The 20377-nt window shown below is 34.8% G+C and overlaps 1 protein-coding gene and 1 long non-coding RNA gene across 3 annotated transcripts; one reads left to right on the forward strand and one right to left on the reverse strand.

The window, feature by feature from the left end:
* Positions 1-5307: 5307 nt before the first annotated feature.
* LOC128232739 (gamma-secretase subunit Aph-1-like) lies at positions 5308-16818 on the reverse strand. 2 transcript variants are annotated; one of them, XM_052946460.1, is made up of 7 exons: positions 16689-16818; positions 12555-12691; positions 12033-12176; positions 11302-11396; positions 10344-10466; positions 7845-7972; positions 5308-6941 (listed from the first exon to the last, which is right to left on the reverse strand). In XM_052946460.1, the coding sequence occupies exons 2-7, from the start codon at positions 12665-12667 to the stop codon at positions 6762-6764; spliced, it is 783 nt and encodes a 260-aa protein (XP_052802420.1). In that variant the 5' UTR covers positions 12668-12691; positions 16689-16818; the 3' UTR covers positions 5308-6761. The 2 variants fall into 2 exon arrangements, with proteins under 2 accessions (XP_052802420.1, XP_052802419.1); XM_052946459.1 differs by lacking the exon at positions 16689-16818 and adding an exon at positions 16570-16683.
* Positions 16750-19214, forward strand: LOC128232740 (uncharacterized). Its single transcript, XR_008260567.1, has 4 exons — positions 16750-16951; positions 17610-17675; positions 18035-18109; positions 18429-19214. It is a non-coding gene; the product is annotated as an uncharacterized LOC128232740 (long non-coding RNA).
* The last annotated feature ends 1163 nt before the right edge of the window (positions 19215-20377 follow it).

The raw sequence follows: 20377 nt of genomic DNA on the forward strand, positions 1-20377 counted from the left end.
ATCCGTTTGTGAAAACGGATTACAAGGACGCTCGGTGACCTATTATTGATAATTCACCCAAAAGAAAGGTTTTGTTGTTTAATAATTATCTAAATGTAATGTTTTATACTTTACAAAGAAATGGTTATGGCACCAAGGATCAGTGGTACTAAGCACTAGGAAATCTAGTGAGTTAGCTCTATGCCATTCTGTGAAGGGTGTACTATTTTATGGCTGTAAAGTATGGGGTTTATATGATAGCATCAAGATAGAAAGAGCTTTTATAGGTGTAAGAACTCAAAATCCAAAATATGTTGTCTATGGAGACATTAAAAGAATACTTTTAATCACTAGAAGGGTTGTATAGGTAATCAAGTAGCGGTAGAAAATGTTACATTGTGATGATATCGAATATGTTATACCGGTTTATAAAATACTAAATGCATCAAGAGAACTTAATGTCAATCATAGTGATGTTTGTGAACAAGGGAGAGCGGTATAGCATATATATCTAAGGCCTGTATGCCTTTGTAATAAAATATGAAAGACTATGATATGAAGCGCTCATACATTTCAATAAAACTTGAACATCTAAAAAAGTTGTCTTAAATCTTGTTAAAATAGTTCACATCACAAGTGTGTCCATGATTCGTCCAGATTAGGGAAGATTTGAATAGCGATAGCATACATTTAATAATGAAAGCACAAAACCTTATCCAACTCAAAACAATGGTCGTTACAGCTTAAGTAAATGTCGATACAAGGTATAATAATGTAACAGTTTATGATATAACGATTCAAAATATTAAAAAATAGCCGAAAATTATTTTTAACATGAACAATGAGCATGTCAGCTTTTGCAAGGGATTTGACATTGTTGCACATTGTAACGACGTGTGTAAGTTTTTTGAGTTCCTCAAATAAAAATAAAAAATAATATTTTTTCTAGATCATTTTAAGACTTTACAAAAACAAAATCTAAGTTTATCTTGATACCGAAGCAAAAATAAATATTCCTGTTATATTTCTAAATATCTTCTTTGAGTACAAGCGCAAAAATAATCAACATTTTGTATTTTGTTTTCGAATAAAATCCTGCAAAATATTTACATATTTAAACTACAATCCTATTCAAAAACTAGTGAAGCAAAGGATAAGAAATGTCTTGAAATGTCTTTTCAATATTTTTGTATAAAGATCATAATTAAATTCTAATTTTGATTGTATGTATTCGAGAAAAAATATATTGTTCATATACAATATTCTTTAAACCTAACTACGACATACCATACGAAATATGCACTAGTATAGCGACTGCCAGAGTCCTTCGCCATCTCAACAGTCGTTGCGTGTCCCGAATAGCGACGACCATCATTGAAACATCTTTCAAGTTTGAAAGCAAAGGTAATCGCGGAGATATATATACCCGACGGCATACGTAGGTAATCGCAAAGAGAAATAATTGGTAATGGATAAAAAGAGTAATAAACATTGACCCAATAGTTCAAACATTTATTAGATTTATATTATTAAAAGTAGACTAAAACAAATTGGTTTCAGGCTAAAACAGCATTTCTCGTATATGTATGAATAAGAATACGGATGTTTGAAATCTAATGCAAATTTGTAAATAGCCGAGCTTTTTAGATTATTTTAGGCGCGGTCGTTGTCATTTTTAGCATCTTTTTTCGAAGATAAATATCGAGGTAATGTTATAGCCTTGGTGCTGTCGGCGGCGGCGTCGTCGTTGAGCTTAACTTGAGCCTTGGTCATAAACATAAATAACAGCGGTACACATAAGAAATAATACACACATGTAAGGAAAGGCACACAACTATGGCCTTAATAATTATTTAATTGTTCCTCTTTTTTGACTGGATTTAAAAAAAAAACACATTCGCTCCGTGTCGCTCCTGTTAACTCTCCTGTTCGATATATTTAAATATCATTAATTAATATTTTTTCTTATTCCGTGCACAAGTCAAAATGATTTGTTAGTGGTGATACGCTTATTTAAAATGTTTTAGAAGTCATATATCTGTGAATAGCAATACATTGTCTTTTAAAAACACCTAGCTCAGCTAAAAATGTTGATATTCTTTTATTATCATTGGCATATTGCAAAACGGGCATTTCAGTTGAAACAAGAAAAAAAATACAAAAACAATGACTGTATCGTTTGTGTATTTTCGGTCACTTATTTCACATATTAGCAATGTCCTATAGGTCCGTGATATAAGTAATCAGCAATCAGTTCCCAAAATTATATTGAGTAATCGAAATTAGGTTCTAACAACGTTGCCAATGGCTCAAGAATATGACACTCTTATGAACTTCCATTGAACTAAACATATGACTTTCATTTGTCATGATAGTGATAGTGTGAATGTATGTTTTGTATGTTGCTTAATATGTATAGTACATCTGTTTTTGTTATACTTTTTGTGTGAAGGCCATGCTGGAAATAAGTAGTATGTCTGTAATGATTGTACACTTAGTATGTAACCTTCGTTAAATAAAGTTGTTATTATTATTATTATTATTATTATTATTATTATTATTTCATCACAATCAAAGTACACAGTAATTGGATATTGAATTTTGGCGGATTTAGCAAATAAATATTTTATATTACATGATTTTTCAGATTTTGTTTGGTTTATTTATCTTTTATTATTGTTTTATTATCCTAGTAACTTTCGTATTCGCACGGTATTATTTTTATCAAGTTATTCTCTCTGGTGGTAAAAATATGTACATGTATTTCGAAACAAATTATCATCTGCGCGTACTTTATCTGCTTCATTTATACAATCATAAAACATTTTGTCAAATTCCATGTGCAAACAAGAGCTGTCACTGTAAGAAAGAATGCACCCGAAGTGCCAAATAGGTCTATTGAATCTATGCCTACTTCCATTAGGAGCTAACATCAGCATATATGCAGGGCCCCATGATTGTTAATGACATCATGTATGAGGGACCGACGAGCTTAGATATAGGGGCCTGGGACATGAGCGCGACCCATCCAGAAATAAGGAATGCATCTTGCACAAAACATGTCGCCTTTATAATGGCTTTATGTTCCAAACATCTGTGCCATTTCAAAACCCCACATCCTATGGCAATGTTACAGCCCGGACACTACCTATATTCTATGGTCCATAATAAATGTCTAGCATCGGTACCAGGTTAAATTAATTTAAAATCACACCTTCCAAGTAATAGCACCAATACGGGAAAACATGGACGGAATGACAGACGGACGCACAGATGGACGATGCGATTATTTTATGCCATCACAGGTGCCGATAGAAAAATGCATGTTCATTTATTTGAATCGAATTCGACACGTTTATATAATATCAGTATCATTTTTTCTGAGTCTCCAAAAGTCCAAATCGAAAGACGGACCAATTATATAATTATACAATATTCTCAACTTTTGGAATTTTATTATGTCTTTGGAATTTTGGTATTTTTTATTGAATTTTCCAAATATTTGACAATGGAACTCTGCATCCTCGTCTTAATCTAAAAATAACCCGTTTAAATCCCCCACATTGTCAGGGCACATTTTACAATCACTCTTTGATCTAGAAATTGACCTTAATCTTGGATATCAGGGAGCTGGGTCATCAAGAATCTTCAGAGTGATTTCGTTCTTAGTACAACAGTGCAATTCCAATGTTAAAATTCTGTTCTAAGTATAAAATAGCTCCTAAAAATCTTAACGAGACGGCTCGCTGTATCATGCAAGTGTATTTGTATAGATTGATGCCATTATCATTTTTAATTTTAATGACATTTGTATGTTTAACGTATTTGACTTCAAAAAACATGTATGATTTGTGTGCCCCTTATATAAGATATAAATCATGTGAACATTACTATACATTTTATCCATAAGGACATAACTTATGCACGTTTTTTTAAATTCAAAATAATTCATGGTAACCACAAATTATGATATGTAAAATATTTAATTGACTATGTGACATTATTTTGCATTGTAATGTTGTTGTTTTTAAATATATCTGAAAAACCAAGCCGTTAAATCTGAAATAATCAACATAAAAGTGAACATGCTAGCTAGCCACCATTAGGCAATCACCATCTTTAATCTGCTCCAAACGCACACGAGTGATATGCACAACCGCCATAGGCCGCCCAGAAGTCGGGGAGCAGAAGATCCGCCTACAACCTACTTCTGTATGCGTCGAAGAAGGATAGTGTCCAAATCGAGTCAAGCAGAAATATGATTTTGAGTAAGAGTGTAAATTCTCAAAATGCATCGTGTCTTTCCATGTTCAGATCATTTAAAAACGAGCAAGTAAACAATGTACAAAGACATTGCCGACTGAATTCTCGCCCCTAATCAGTATGTGGTGAAATATAAAGAATGGCTACATAAAAATAAAATTTATAAATATATTTTGCAGCCGGTGAGTGCTAGTTACAATTGCCAGAATATCAATCATCAACCCCGTGTAGACAAATAATATAAACTTATAAATACACTTTTTTATAAATACACTTTAGCTAAAGGCATTTTGGAAGGGTGTTGTACCCGGTTCTTTTTCGGTAACACCCTTTTGCTCTCATGGACACTTTTTGCCTTTATAGAAATAAATGCTTAAAGGCCTAGTTTAAGGAAGGTTTCGCATGACAATTCCCTGCTGTGCATCTCCTGCTAATTGCACTGATGTCACAGTAGAGGCCAGTTTCCTGTTTATTTGTTTACTGGCTCATGGCCATTTAGAGTCAATTTCTATAGTGAAACCTCAAAAACTGCAAAGCAAGATACTCAGATTAGCTAAGTGATACGACAAATAGTCAATTAGATATAGATCAATACACAGAAAAGTGTACAATACACGTTTTATATTGTTTTCTTTTTTTGTAAAGGAGGGGTGGCACTTAGGAAAAGGGTTAAACTAGGCCTTAGACTTCAAACACTTTTGTTTTGATTAAAGCAGGATTATAAATACATACAAATATTTGGCAGTTGAAACCTAATGTTGCTTCAATCATACACAATTCCTACCATTTCTGTCCAATTCAAATGTTCAAAACACTTGCAGCCTGATAAATTGTGCTTGCTTCTCCCTTACCACCTTGTTCTTTTTAAAAACCTGCAGTGCGTTCAGTAAGGCGAGCGTTTACTTAACGCTTGCAAACGTTGTTTTGTATCCCTGTTGCATGGCAGCGCAAACACTGCAAGCGGGGAACCAAACAGCAAACGTTCGACGCAAACATGTTTACTGAACGCATGGCTGGCTTTAACTCTATAGCAATATATCAAGCAGCAAGAATAACAAGTAACTCTCCAAAATCAGACATTTTATTTCAGTAAATATCACATGACAATAAGAAGCATTGCTGATTGGTCCAACATCAATACAGCATTAGTTGTACAAATCATCCACATTAATTTCAGAAGAAACATTTCAATCATTTTGTGATAGAGAAGCAAACTTGTCCAATGAGAGCTTAACAGCCATCAACTAACCCTAGACCATTGGCAACCATTGGGTGATAAATAAACCATATAAAATGGTCTATGTAATCCAGGCTCTAATTGACCATCGCTGTAAAAGAAATTTACAAAAATTAAAGATGTCATGAAAAAAGTATGAGGTAATACTAACAAGATTATGAAATGCTTTGGGGAACTTTTCTTAGCACTTCTGGACGACACAACTATAAGTTAAAACATGAAATTAAAAGAAAAGCATATGCCTTGAAGCTTGTATGCGATCACATTCACTGTACATAAATTATGTACAAAAAGTAACATGTAAATAAAGCTTTTATAAATCGTTGATCCCAATTATTAAAAAAAGTATAATGATCCAAACAAAAGCATAAGTTATTAGACCTAACAGCTTAATGCTGTTAAATAAGATTTCTAATATTGCACAGATTGATCTGACGCGAGTGATCTAGGGCAATATTAGCAACTCTATCTAAAACAATCTAAATCAATACACTGTCGTAATGCACCAGCCCATTGTAACCACGCCCCCCCCAAGGTCCGGGGAATAGCGGGGACTTTGACTTTCTGTCCAGCCAACCCTGGCTAAAATCCCCGCCCTGCGGGGACCAACAAATGGTAAAATCCCTGCCAAATGCCCCCGCACACCAGGGACCCTAGGTAAGGCCCATTCCCCCCTATATTTAAAGCGAAGACAAGACCACTGCATTCACCCGGCACCGCGGGGCCACCTAAAAGGTAAAAACACAGCCCATTTCCCCGGCTATCCCCGGTATACCCCCGGACCTGGGGGGCCGTGGTTACAATTGACTGGTGCATTACATCTTTCCTGCACGTGGCATTTTTTCTCATGTTTAAGTTTCATCTACCTATCAAAAGTAAACTCTTTTGTTAAAGGAACAATTTCGTATGAATCAACCTATTCTATAAAACACAATGTACAGAGAAACATCGAAAACAATCACTCATATTTATCAAGTCTGTTTTATTCAATAGTGTTTTAAAATGTGGCTAAAAAGTTAACCAATTGATCAATCATGTTTTTGTTACACCATGGCTTTATAAGATTATGTACACAATCATTGTTCATACACCGGTTCTCTTATATAGTGTGAACGGAATAATGTACCGGAGCTGCAGATGATGAAAATGATGATCAATTAATTTAAGCATTAGAAAATAGATCTGTTAATGACACTGAGAATAATTTTTGTCACAGAATTTCTAGCGAACACAAAATCAGTGTGTTCGTAAGTCACAGAGATCAATGACCATCCCAAAAGTCTCAATCAACAGCGTATCTTGCCGTTCTTTTCCATTTAAGGCCTGCTTTCAGACTGCCCAGTGAGCCTCCGGCGACGTGGAATGCCAGACCCCCCATGGCAAACATGATAAGATAGGCGGGAATAATGCTGCTCAGGTAGTATCGACTATCTGCTGAACTCGACTTCTGATTCAGCAGGGTCTGTAATAAAAATGACAAATCAGTATAATTCAATGATGCAAATTTAAGAAAAATGTGCCATTTATAACACAACCTTAGCCTTTCTAAATGGTTAGTTTACTTTGTTTTCTTTGATTTGCACTAATTCATATCATTTTCAATGGAAACAATGATTATAAACTTTGCTAATAAATTTCTATAGCTGAAAAAAGATTAGCTTTATTAAAATTAAACTGCATTAAACTAGCAAACCATATATTGGTCATCACAAATATTTTCCAGAAATCATACCATTGTTTGGTCAAAGAAAGGGCATAATTCTTAAATATTTTTGCCAGAGTTATGGGACTTGCTTTACATGTGTATATTATCATAGTAAAAACATGTACCAAGTTTAACAATAATATATTCAGGCTATATCCAACAAGACAGTTTTCGCATGCTAACAAATACCTGAACTATGATTGACACTACTTGTGTGTACCTTTGTTTTTTCTTAGGACAACAGACAAACAGATAAGTCCTGGTGAGTAATGCACCAGTCAATTGTAACCACGCCCCCCCCCCCCCTCAGATCCGGGGGTATACCGGATATAGCTGGGGTAATGGGCCATGTTTCTACCTTCCAGGTGGCCCGCAGTGCCGGGTGAATGCAATGGTTTTGTCCTCACGCAAAAAATAGCAGGGAATCGGGCTTACCAAGGTCCCTTGGGTGCGGGGGCATTTAGCGAGGATTTTACCAGCAGTTTGTCCCTGCAGGGCACAGATTTTACCCGGCTTTGGCTGGACCAAAAGTCAAAGTCCCCGCTATTCCCTGGACCTGGGGGGGGGGGGGGGGGTGGTGGTGGTGGTTACAAATGACTGGTGCATAAAGAGAACCTTTTTATAATTAAACCATAGAACTAGAATGCAAGATTTACTCACGAGACAGGAGACCAGCATGTGTGAGGCAACAACGATCGCCAGGTTAATGTATTGTTTGGTGTCTAGGGCGTTGAAGAATATCACACCCCAGAACGTGTGGAGCAGGATAATACACAGGGTCAGGAATGCTGTAAACAGAGTAAATAATACATAGAAGTAGCCATATGCGGGTTCCATCTTTATCAACATAATTGGCTGTCATGGAAAATACTCTATATGTAAACTTATCACTAAAAAAAGAGATCCTTTTGATTTTCATAGCCGGGAACATCGTCGGCAATAACGGTACTTTCTTCTATTACACTTCATACATACCATAGGACAATTGACTGACAAATTTCTTTTTAATGAATATGCATGAGGCAGGAGAGACAATTCTTCCTCCAATGAATTTGTATGTTACACTCAAATATTGTTCAATAACTCATCAGTGTCAAAAGCCTCCGTGGCCGTGTGATCTTGACTACTGCCAAATATTGTACTGAGAAAGTGGACCCAGTTCAACTCCGGCAATCGCCAGAATATTTTTCAACCGTAAAGCATCCAGTACTTTGCGGAACCAATGAAACTAACTGCCTCATTAATTATTCATGATTACGAGATTTTCCTAGCCAAATTGCCCACGGTACACAACAAAGCATAGCGCAGTGTGTAAAGGGGGTATCCGACGATGAACCTGATAGGGAGTGACCAAATATATAATGTAATGGATAGGTGTCTGTCTCTCATACAAAATTAACCAATTATGCATTAAGAAAGTAGCCAACTTGGCTTGTGTTTTGCCAAACAGGGCACTCATTAATTCCCATGAAATAGGCTTTAGATTGATAGTAACTGTTATCAGCAAATCAGTAAATCAAATAACAGAACATAATTGCAAGATTAAATGATTCAGTTAAGACTTCAGTATTGATGAACAAGGGACCATTTTCTCAAAATAACTTATGTCCCTTATAATAGGATCAAGGTGAGCTCACCATTTATGTTTTCGTATAAATTGTGTAAATTTCTGTAAAGTTTTGATAGTTCCAGAAGACTAAAGGAAACTATTTTAAAGATATTCATCATATGAACTACATTTGGCTGTTTTCCCTTTAATACGAGAAGTGTCCATTTTCCCAAAAAATCTTATTTTTTTCCAAATTTTGTGAACACGACTAACTAGAATAAATAAAAATCAGTACTTCATGGCCACTCCTCTAATGCAGTCTAGTGTTTGCATTAAAAATTCAAAACATGTATATAACTTATATAAGGTATTATATTTGCAATTTGAGCATGAATTGTATTTTCCCAATTTTGGAATCTTTTCCCAATTTAAAACTTAGATGGTAAAATAAACAAGCATTTTCAGTGAAAAGATATCCCCCGCCAACGATGGCTTGTTTGTGCTTGAAGGTTAAAAAAAATCTCAGAAAGAATAAGATAAGCCCATTGGTTTATCCCTTTCCGAGCCAAATTATAAAATATCGACCGGGACTACTTTATGATAAAAAATTTTAACGAAATAAATCAGAGGGATGATTAAATAAAACTGTCTTTTCCGAAACTGCTTACTCGGAAACATCAATCATTGCAAAATAGTACTCAATAGTTGAGATAAAAATGTAGCCGTAGAAATTCACCGAAGAAGTTCATTGCAGGATGTTGGTTCATATAACATTCAAATTTCATGAAATTCTAGCAGCTAGTTACTGAAAAACGGCTGCAAACAATGATTTTTTAATAAATCAAGGGCAATTACTCTAAGGAAAATTGACCAATCCAAAAGAAAAATAGACAGGCATCATCACAGTATGTTGGTTCTTATTTATTCCAAGTGTCATGAAATTATACCAGCTAGTTGCATAGAAAAGGCTGCAAACATGGATCTTTTAATAAATCAAGGGCAAATAACTCATATAGAAATTATACAATCCAAAATATAAATAAACAGGCATCATCGCAGTATGTTGGTTCATATTTATTTCAAGTTTCAAGAATTTCTACCGACTAGTTACTGAGAAATGGCTGTAAATGAGAGTTTTTCAAAAAATCAAGGGCAATAACTCCAAGTACAATTGACCAATCCAAAAAAAAAATGAACAGGCATCATCCCAGTATAGTAATTCATATTTAATTTAAGTTTCATGAAATTCTGCCAGCTAGTGACTGAGAAATGGCTGTGAATGTGCATTTTTCAAAAAATCAAGGGCAATAACTCCAAGGACAATTGACCAATCAATTTTTTTTTTTGGATGGGCATCATTCCAGTATAGTGGTTCATATTTTTTTTAAGTTTCATGAAATTCTACCGGCTAGTTACTGAGAAAACGCAGGTGACGGACGGAAGGAAGGACAGACGGACGGACGGACAACGCCATTTCAATATCCCTATTTCATAGGCGGGGGATAAAAATAAATAAATAATCACTGCTAGACCTGTTACACTTAAGATATTTGGAGAAATTTGGATCAGTTTATACTTATTTCCAAATGAGGTTAAATATAAAATGGTACCTGAGGCAATGAAGAAGTATCTGGAGTCGTCATGTATGCCAATAGTTCCTGGTCCCACCATGTCAGCCAATACATTGATCAGAGAAAACGCACCGCTGATGATGCCAAATCCAAGACCCGAAACTGAAGCACAAATGATAAATTACACAGGGATGTCATTGATATGGCAGCTCATGGGCTTAAAAAACATTTCGTTTTGGGGGCACTTTTGGCCCCCAATGGGGGTCGAAGCACCCTGTCGCAGAAACAAAACTGGCTTTGAGGACTCTCAAAGAGGGGGGGTCCATGGAGCCATTAAATTCGCAGAAATTCGCTGACAAATCACTTCCCTGATTACAATGGGGTCAAGGGAGTTGTGGTAATGGACAACTGAAAAGTATCACTCTTCTTTAATTCTGCACCTCTGAATCAAACACTTGTTTAAGCAGGGTTTGTTAGTCTAAATGTTTATGTTATGACCTCTTACTCAAGATGCCATGGGGTTTGCGTTTCTGAGGCCCCTTAAAATGGACATTTGTACTGGTTCTCAGTTAACAGACAGGTCCATGACTCATATCAGATTCAAACAATCTTCATAATCAAGCTTCAATATATTCCAGTGTAAAATGAATTAACATGTGACAAGTCAACCATTGAAGCATTACCTAATGACGAGGTATATCATTCATCATGGTTTCAACTACTTAATACTAATACCTAATAAATATTATCATGCAAGCGCTACTTTAGCCTACCTGCATAGTTAATGCACCCTTCTCCCTGCAGTAAGCCTAAGGAGTTTGTTTAGTACACATGTTAACTGGCCATTCAATTCACACTGATAATTGGATCAGAAAACTGATTTGATTGATCGGATTGGCAGTTTTAATGTTGTACAGAGTTAAAACACCCTGCCTCTTAAACCACTGAGCATCATGAGTTTGTCCATCTAAACACAACAGAGCAAATTATCAATTACCATAAGCCATGATGTGTTTGTTTGAGATGTCTTTGGGTGTAACATGCTGTTCCTGGCCTTGCTGGCTCACCTTTTGTAAACCCTCGTCAGCTTTTCTGAAATATACAAACAATCTTTTAGTGTGATACTAAACCACCATTTTGATACATGTATAACCTAGGAAAAGTAAACTTTAATCATTTTTTTGAAATCTACATTAATTAATTTTATAAACTTATCATTTTTTACTATACCACCAGAGGAAAACTACATTAAATTCCCTGTATAATATATTAAATATTACCCTAAAAAATGTGTTTGTAATAATTGTTTGTTGATAGAATTTTTCATATGCAGTACATGTGATAGTATATCGAATAATAAACTCAATTTTGAAATGGCTTTTTCCATGAAAAATATAAATATATTTAAAATGCATCATTTTGAAGATTTTTTTATTTTCCAATCTTATTATTCACACTGACGCTGGATTTACAATTGGAAATTGTCTTTCAAAACCAACTTTCAAGTGATTTTTTAATCTATGACTTGATTATAAAATATTTCTGCCATTTAAAGAGATATATGTTTAAGCCAATTTTGTTAACATTTAAATGCAAAAGAATCGTATTAACAAACCCCTTGATTCTACAGTAAAACACACAATAGAACGAATTTTTGGAAATATTCAAGTCGAAAAGCGTTCAGTGAAGTGAGAACCACAATTATGGTTTATTAAATCATTAACTTACCTGAGGAGTTTATAGAAGAGAAATCTGAAGAGTTCCTGGAAAACCACTGAAAATACGAGGCCGAAAGCCAGCTTATCCCTCAGTGGGACGACGGCAAACCACCATATTGATGATAATAGTAACGAAAGCAGCCAGAAGAAAGAACTGAAATATGCAATGGTTAAATCTACATTCATGATAGAAAAGCATTTTTAATTTTTTTATATTTTCCTTTTTTTGAATAGCATTGTGTTCAAATGACAAAAGGATAACATATCATTTTTTGTTAATTTTTCTTAGAATTCATAAAAATTGCAATACCAAAATTTACTCATATATGCTTTTTATGTGGCATTTTATAATCATAAAACTCTTCAAACGTAGATAACTATATATTGTAGTTTAAAAAACAAACTTGAAAGTTTTTATTGGATATGCAATAAGTCTTTCATGACAAAAATAGCCTTTAAGAAAATGTAAATTCATTTGTTAATTTCCAGAAATGAAAACATGCAAAAAAAGCAAACAAAGTCCATGACAAACCTAGTGATAAGAACAATGACTCTCAGCGGGTCTCTAGCTATGGTGAACAGGAACAGGCCTAACGGTGGACCAAACGAAATAAAGGTGCAACCAAAAAATTCCATCAAAGTCATGTTTGCGTTTGAATATGCTCTCACCTGGAAAAGAACATGTAAATATCATGTACAATTCCAAATTATATAGAGTACAAATATATAACTAGATGCAACAAAAAAAAAATGTTTCTACTTTTCCAAACTTCCCTAATTTTATGCAACATATCCTGATTTGTTTATTGCCAGAAGACTACCAAACTGGTGGTTTTATGCAATGTAGAGATGCTTTTGAGTTCCCACAAAAAATGTCTCTTTTCTGTGTGAAAATGATATAAGGACGCAACTAAAGTCAACTTTATTTTTTTAAAAACAACAACCAAATATACCAACCATTTATTATTGGCATTATAAAAAAAACAAAATATAAAAAAGCAGTCCTATCTACAGTGTGCAGGCTAAGTGCAAGATTGTTGTAACTCAACATAAATAGAAAGTGTTACAATAGTCTCATGCTAAGCCCTCTATTATTTACTGTATGTACTGCCATACATGCATATCTCTTTGAATTGGTGGTATAAAAAATGAGGATTATACCTAAGATGAGTTGCTAAAGCAACAAGCACTCTAAAATTCTAACCAGCACTCATTTTCTGTCTTTTAAAAACTTTGAATAATTTACCATTGCAGCTGACTTGGTAACATCAGGGGTGTAGAAATTAATTTAAGTAGCGGAAAATATCCCAAAAGTAGGCGGGGGGTATGGTGTCCCCCCCCCCCCAGTTAGGGTCAAGGGGACAATGCCCCTTGTGGGATGAATTTAAGCCTTTTTTAACCTAAATTTTTAGTCTTCTGGTGCATGTTTATTTTGTAACAGGGAGCCTTAACATAAATGTACTTGAATATGATACTGAATCTGAGTACTACCCCCCCCCCCCCCCCACCACCAGTCAGGGCTAACTAATAAACCAAATAAATGCCAAAATCAAGTTCAGGAAAAATTAACACATTCCAGACCACATGCCTTGCCATTTGCTAGCAATTCCCTCCTAATCGCATATGTAATTTCTTCTCTATCAATTATACTTTCAGCCACTGAATCACTCCGATCCTCTGTAAATTAAACATCTAATTTCGTTTTCTGTGGTTCTAGATATTTCACCTGCAGCTAACTTATCCCGTTTTAACAACCAAAAGAAATATCGTGACACTTTGTGACTTTTAAAGCGTACAAAATTTCACCAAAGGTACATGTCAAATTCATCAAAATAATGGATTATTTTAAGCAGTGACATCACCGAAAGCTTGTTTCACTTTGTTTACACCCAGGTAACACACTTAACAAAAAGGAATGTTGCGTAAATGGTAATAGGACTAACAGAAGGCCAGACATGCTCATATTGCATACTTACTACGCTTGGTGTCTGGAAAAAATATTCCTTTTTTTTCACACCTAATTGCTTTGCAAATCATTAACTTCAAAACATCCCCAGAGGGGAAGCCAACTAATGAGGTCATGTATCGAGCTAATGTTATTGTATTCGGAACGCTGGGAAACCCAAACCTAGCTCTTGAAAACATCCCAGATGGGGATGCGACTAATGCACCAGTCAATTGTAACCACGCCCCCCCCCCAGGTCCGGGGGTATACCGGGGATAGCCGGGGAAATGGGCCGTGTTTTTACCTTTCAGGTGGCCCCGCAGTGCTGGGTGAATGCAGTGGTTTTGTCTTCGCGCAAAATATAGCGGGGAATGGGCCTTTCCTAGGGTCCCTGGGTGTGGGGGCATTTGGCAGGGATTTTACCATCTGTTCGTCCATGCAGAGTGGGGATTTTACCCAGGGTTGACTGAACCAAAAGTCAAAGTTCCCGCTATTCCCCGGACCTGGGGTGGTTACAATTGACTGGTGCATAATGACGTCTTGTATCAAGCTAATGCTGTATTGTAGTCCGAACACGCGGAAACCAAAATAAACAATACCAGCAATCGGGGTTTTAAACGGATGTAAACATAAAAACATGACAAAAAATAACAGATTTTATTTTTGTTGATGCGGGGAAAATAGCCGGGTGAAGATGCTAAAGTAACTGGTTTATTTTACCGGCTTCTGGCCAATTTCTACACCCCTGTAACATAGTGCTTGCTATCAAACAATTGGAGTGACTCACCATGACAGCATGTGATTGAGTGTCAAACATGAGTTTTACTGTTCAGGATGTTGTTTTCATGAGTAAAGCAACATTTAGTTAGGGATTAAATAATGATCAGCAGGGATCAGCATAAAAAGAAAACGGTTAATGGGGGGAGTGTTCACATTGGTGGAGTGGAGTGTTCGTGGTTTAGAATCAGCCTCCGGCTTAGCTCAGTCAGAGGCAACATGCAAGTGTTCCGGATAGGTTTGGGCCCCGCAAAAGTCACAATTATTTTCCCATGTTAACTTAATTAAGTTGCAAACCGATTATCCAAGTTTCATAAAAATTGAGCAGAGTAAGAGTTTAGTCCAAATAATTGTATGTTGACATATATTTTTTGATATGGCAAATCCTTCGCCTAGTTAGGGATTAGAAGAATCCTGAATAACAAGTCAATTATTTAAATAGACTTTAAAGTAAGGGTTTAGAAGGAAGATATATACAGTACAGTAAGAAATGAAATTCATTGATGTTTTGAATGTTAGAATAATAACAGAAACTATGGGAATTCCCCCATTTCCCTCTCAACATTAAGATGGGAGAATTAAAAAGGGTCGTGCTAAAAGGCTGACCAAATGGCTGCCAATATAGATATAGAGGGAAAAGGCTGACCAGGCCAGAAAAGGCTGACCAGAAAAATGAGAATGAATTTTTTAAAATATTTTATTATTTTTTTGTTGTTTTCTTTATTTATGTGTAATATTTTAATTATTATAATTGATATATTATTAATACATTATAAATTATAAGAGCGTTTAGTTGAAGATGGATGACTTTTCGTAACGTTTTGTAAGAAAAAGTATCCATTGATTGATTGATTGATTGATTGAATGGTTAAATAAATGGCATGTAAGCCACAATTTATTGCATTGTCTTGTGTTTGGACTGTAGGTACAAGGATATTTAGACAGTCTTCATTCATCAAGAAAAAGTATCCATCTTCTTGCAGGCCACACCACGTGGAGGTGCCCATGTGATTGATTGATTGATTTAATGGTTAAATAAATGAAAGAATGATGGATTGATCACAAGAACAAATGAAAGATTGATCGAGTTACTGAATACGTAAATGTCTGAGCCTAAGTTGAGATTTTTTTCGCAGTCCACTGATTGTCTTGGAAGTGACTGGAAATTCAGACATTTCTTCTTTTTCTAAGCATTCTAATAAATGATCACGCAGTTTTAATGAATTAAATATTAAATCGAAACACGGTTTTTGCCGAAAACAAAAAGATGTTGCATGTGCAATGGCATATAAGCTACAATCTATTGCATTGTCTTGTTGTTGGACTGTAGGTACAACGATATTTATACAGTCTTCATTTTTCCCATAAATCTGCGATAGTTGAATTTTTAGCCCATCCGGAATAATTCTATCATCACGTCGTTCGTTTCCCATGCTGTCAATTAAATAAATTTTATTCTTATGCTCATATGTCATTAAGTTTCACAAATGATCCACTGTATCCTTCTATTATATCATACATGTATTAACATTACTTTTTAAATATTTTATTTCCGAATTAAACAACATCTACTATCGTTGTTAGTTAGAGTTTCGAAAAGGGCGGACCGTGATAGTCAGCGAAAAACATAACAAATACAGGCTGACCGTGTTGGTCATAGATAAGAAATACATGTTTCCACAAATGATCAACTGTATCCTTCTATTGTTGTTAAATGCTGTCAGAAAATACATGACAAACAGTGTTGTATCATCTATGATCTAATGCTGCTGTGCCTGTGAGCTGACTCATATAGATATAATTGAAGAATTATACATGATTTTACCATATATTGGTGAGTGATACGGACTCTTTTGTAATTAATTTAGGATGGGGATATACCCCATTCTAATATATCTAGACATCATAAAATTACATAGAACTGTTAAAAAAACGAAGTTATACCAAAATGTATTGTTTTCAACCACCGATCACTTCCGTATGGTCGACGTTATATTCTATACACGCTCACGGTCTGACCATTGGAATCTATACAGCCTTAAATTTTTTCGTAAAGTAAACCATGAAACTGTTGACTGCGACCATTTCAACTAGTTCTATTTCCGGATAGCACTTTAAGCTCCCGTTTTAGTATAATAACTATTTTAAGGGATTATAACTTGGACTTCCAATATGTCGACATGGATAAACAGCCTCAAGTCAACTTTGTAAGTGCTCCGTCACCATGATTTGTCGCTGTGGTACGAAAGGATTGGGATCAAGTATGCTAACAGTAAAAGATGTATGATTTTACTTTGACGTTTGAAATATCAAAGACGAATATTTGAATGTTATTTTATGTATGTTTGGTTCATAATGGTACTTTGTCAAGTGTAGGACCCACAAACCTTCTTCAAAGTTGAAGTCTCTATTGCAGTTAATTGTAACCACAACCCAGGTCTGGGGAATAGTGTCCAGGCTAACCATCATTTAAAAAAAAACCTGGACGGCATTTTAGAATGACTAGCGAATAGTGGGGACTTTGACTTTCGGTCCAGCCTATCCAAGGCACAGCCAGGCAATCTGGAAGGTAAAAACATGGCCCATTTCCCTGACTACATGTATCCCTGGACTGGGTCGGGGCGTGGTTACAAATGACTGGTGCATAACATTCTAAATGCAATGTCAGATTCACATTAAGAGAATTGCTCCCATTTGTCCAAATTTTATTTTCATCAATTGTGGCAATGAAAGCAGATCAGATATCATCCACAGTAAAGATTTTCCTTTTCTTTTTGTAATATATCTTGAAGAATATCAAAGACTGTGGTCATAGTTGATAATGACAAAGTTATCAAGTATTGCATTATTCAAATATAATTTCAGGTTATGCAGGTTGTTGAGAGCAATATGATGAGGGAAGGCAGGAAAGAGTACCAGTCTTACAGTCTGGTAATGTTAACAAGAAATGTTTAAAACACCTTCTTTTTTATCATGATTTCCAATATGGTATTATGTTTATTGTGATCCTAGAATTGGATTTTTTTCTTAATTGAATTTTTAGGAATATTTAACTGCTTCAGACTTTGAAATAATATCATGACAGTAAAGTGAACCACAAAGTATGTTTTAATATATTTTGCCTAATACTATCGTACAGGCCATCCATATAGCATACTTTTGTTGTAAAAAAAAAACATCTTAATATTTGCACAATAGGTTAACCGTTTTAAGACTTTGATTTTTTGAAGGTGATCAACAAAAGAAAGATTTTTCATAGAATTTTCTTTTATATTATGATTTAATTGCAGTATGTACTCGTTGCAAAATGGTGTTCGAGCGTTGGCGAATAAGGATTTGCTTGCAGCGTTGAAGAACGATACTATGTATGTTGCATTTGTTTTCTTCTATATATGTGAATACTGTGTTAAACTTTAAATCTTGCCATGAAATAAGTATCATGCATTCCAATTTCAATTTGCCAGTATTACTATATCATAATCCTAAAAGATCCTCTACAACTAAACTTTGTGCAAAAATGTTTTTTTATACATGTGAAATTCTTGTAATTTCCTGCTAACAGCATTTATTCCTGTATTGCATATAAACTGATAAATGCCCAAGATTGCCAAAAAATTGCTAACTGCTGATCTTTGATAAATGGGGATGCTTTTAATTTATATCTTTATTATTTATTTTTTTCAGGCAACAGAAAGGAAGGTTCTCTTAACATAGAAAGTAAAGAAATAATGAAGTTCACACTACAGTTGACAATCTGGATGTGTTTTCTTTGTTATTTGAACATGATTTATTTTAACTAACATAACAAGTATGCACTACAATAATGAATATCTATATTAATAGTAATGATATTCCATTAAACATGGATATGGAAAAAATATTCTTTGACAGTGCAAGATAAGATAAATCCAGACATAGTCAGAGTCTTCAGTTAACTTGGATGTGTTCCATTTGTTTCATCCACATACTTGAAATTTGTCTTGTAACTACATGTATTTTTATGAGGTTAAGTGGTGAGTAATCAACCTTTATCATGACATTTTCTTATTAGGGGATAGTATGTATTTATGTTGACACTATGTGTACCTTCATTCTTTTCATTTTTCTGTATGAAACAAGACCAAATGTGTCATTTTAGTTTAACCATTTTAAACTGTATTTATAATACTCTTCATTGAATAGCCATTCGTATATTATCAAACATTTTAACAAATTTAAATGTGTTGTTATTTTGATTATATTGTATCGGTGTCATAGGGTACATGTCCATTCCTAGCCTTCAAGATAAAACAGATATATCCTTTGTTGTAAAATGTGTTCTTTATGCATAAACATATAGAGTGGCTACAGAGAACTAAACACTTAGCATTTTTCTTACAAAATATCTAAGGGTAGTCCTGCATGTGATTGCTACATTCAGTGTGCCTCATGTTTTATAATACATTATATCATATATGATCAATAAAACAGATTAAGAACCAAAGCTGTTGTTAAATACTTTTTAAAAGCTGTATATGTACAAGACAATACTGAGACTGTATAGACACCAATGTTTGTCCCAACTTGAAGATGTATAGATTCCAATGATTGCCTTGAGTTGAGGCTGTATAGATTCTAATGTTTGTCTTCAGTTGAGGCTGTATAGATTCCAATGTTTGCTTTCAGTTAAGGCTGTATAGATTCTTATGTTTATCTTAAGTTGAGGCTGTATAGATTCTAACGTTTGTCTTCAGTTGAGGCTGTATAGATTCTTATGTTTATCTTAAGTTGAGGCTGTATAGATTCTAATGTTTGTCTTCAGTTGAGGCTGTATAGATTCCAATGTTTGCTTTCAGTTAAGGCTGTATAGATTCTTATGTTTATCTTAAGTTGAGGCTGTATAGATTCCAATGTTTGCTTTCAGTTAAGGCTGTATAGATTCTAATGTTTATCTTAAGTTGAGGCTGTATAGATTCCAATGTTTGTCTTAAGCTGAGGCTGTATAGATTCTAATGTTTGTCTTCAGTTGAGGCTGTATAGATTCTAATGTTTGTCTTAAGTTGAGGCTGTATAGATTCCAATGTTTGTCTTAAGCTGAGGCTGTATAGATTCTAATGTTTGTCTTCAGTTGAGGCTGTATAGATTCCAATGTTTGTCTTAAGCTGAGGCTGTATAGATTCTAATGTTTGTCTTCAGTTGAGGCTGTATAGATTCCAATGTTTGTCTTAAGTTGAGGCTGTATAGATTCCAATGTTTGTCTTAAGCTGAGGGTGTATAGATTCCAATGTTTGTCTTAAGCTGAGGGTGTATAGATTCTAATGTTTGTCTTCAGTTGAGGCTGTATAGATTCCATTGTTTGTCTTCAGTTGAGGCTGTATAGATTCTAATGTTTGTCTTAAGCTGAGGGTGTATAGATTCTAATGTTTGTCTTCAGTTGAGGCTGTATAGATTCCATTGTTTGTCTTCAGTTGAGGCTGTATAGATTCTAATGTTTATCTTAAGTTGAGGCTGTATAGATTCTAATGTTTGCTTTCAGTTAAGGCTGTATAGATTCCAATGTTTATCTTAAGCTGAGGCTGTATAGATTCTAACGTTTGTCTTCAATTGAGGCTGTATAGATTCCAATGTTTGTCTTCAGTTGAGGCTGTTTAGAT

The sequence above is a fragment of the Mya arenaria genome, chromosome 4, assembly GCF_026914265.1.
Source record: "Mya arenaria isolate MELC-2E11 chromosome 4, ASM2691426v1".
NCBI classification, from domain to species: Eukaryota; Metazoa; Mollusca; class Bivalvia; order Myida; family Myidae; genus Mya; species Mya arenaria.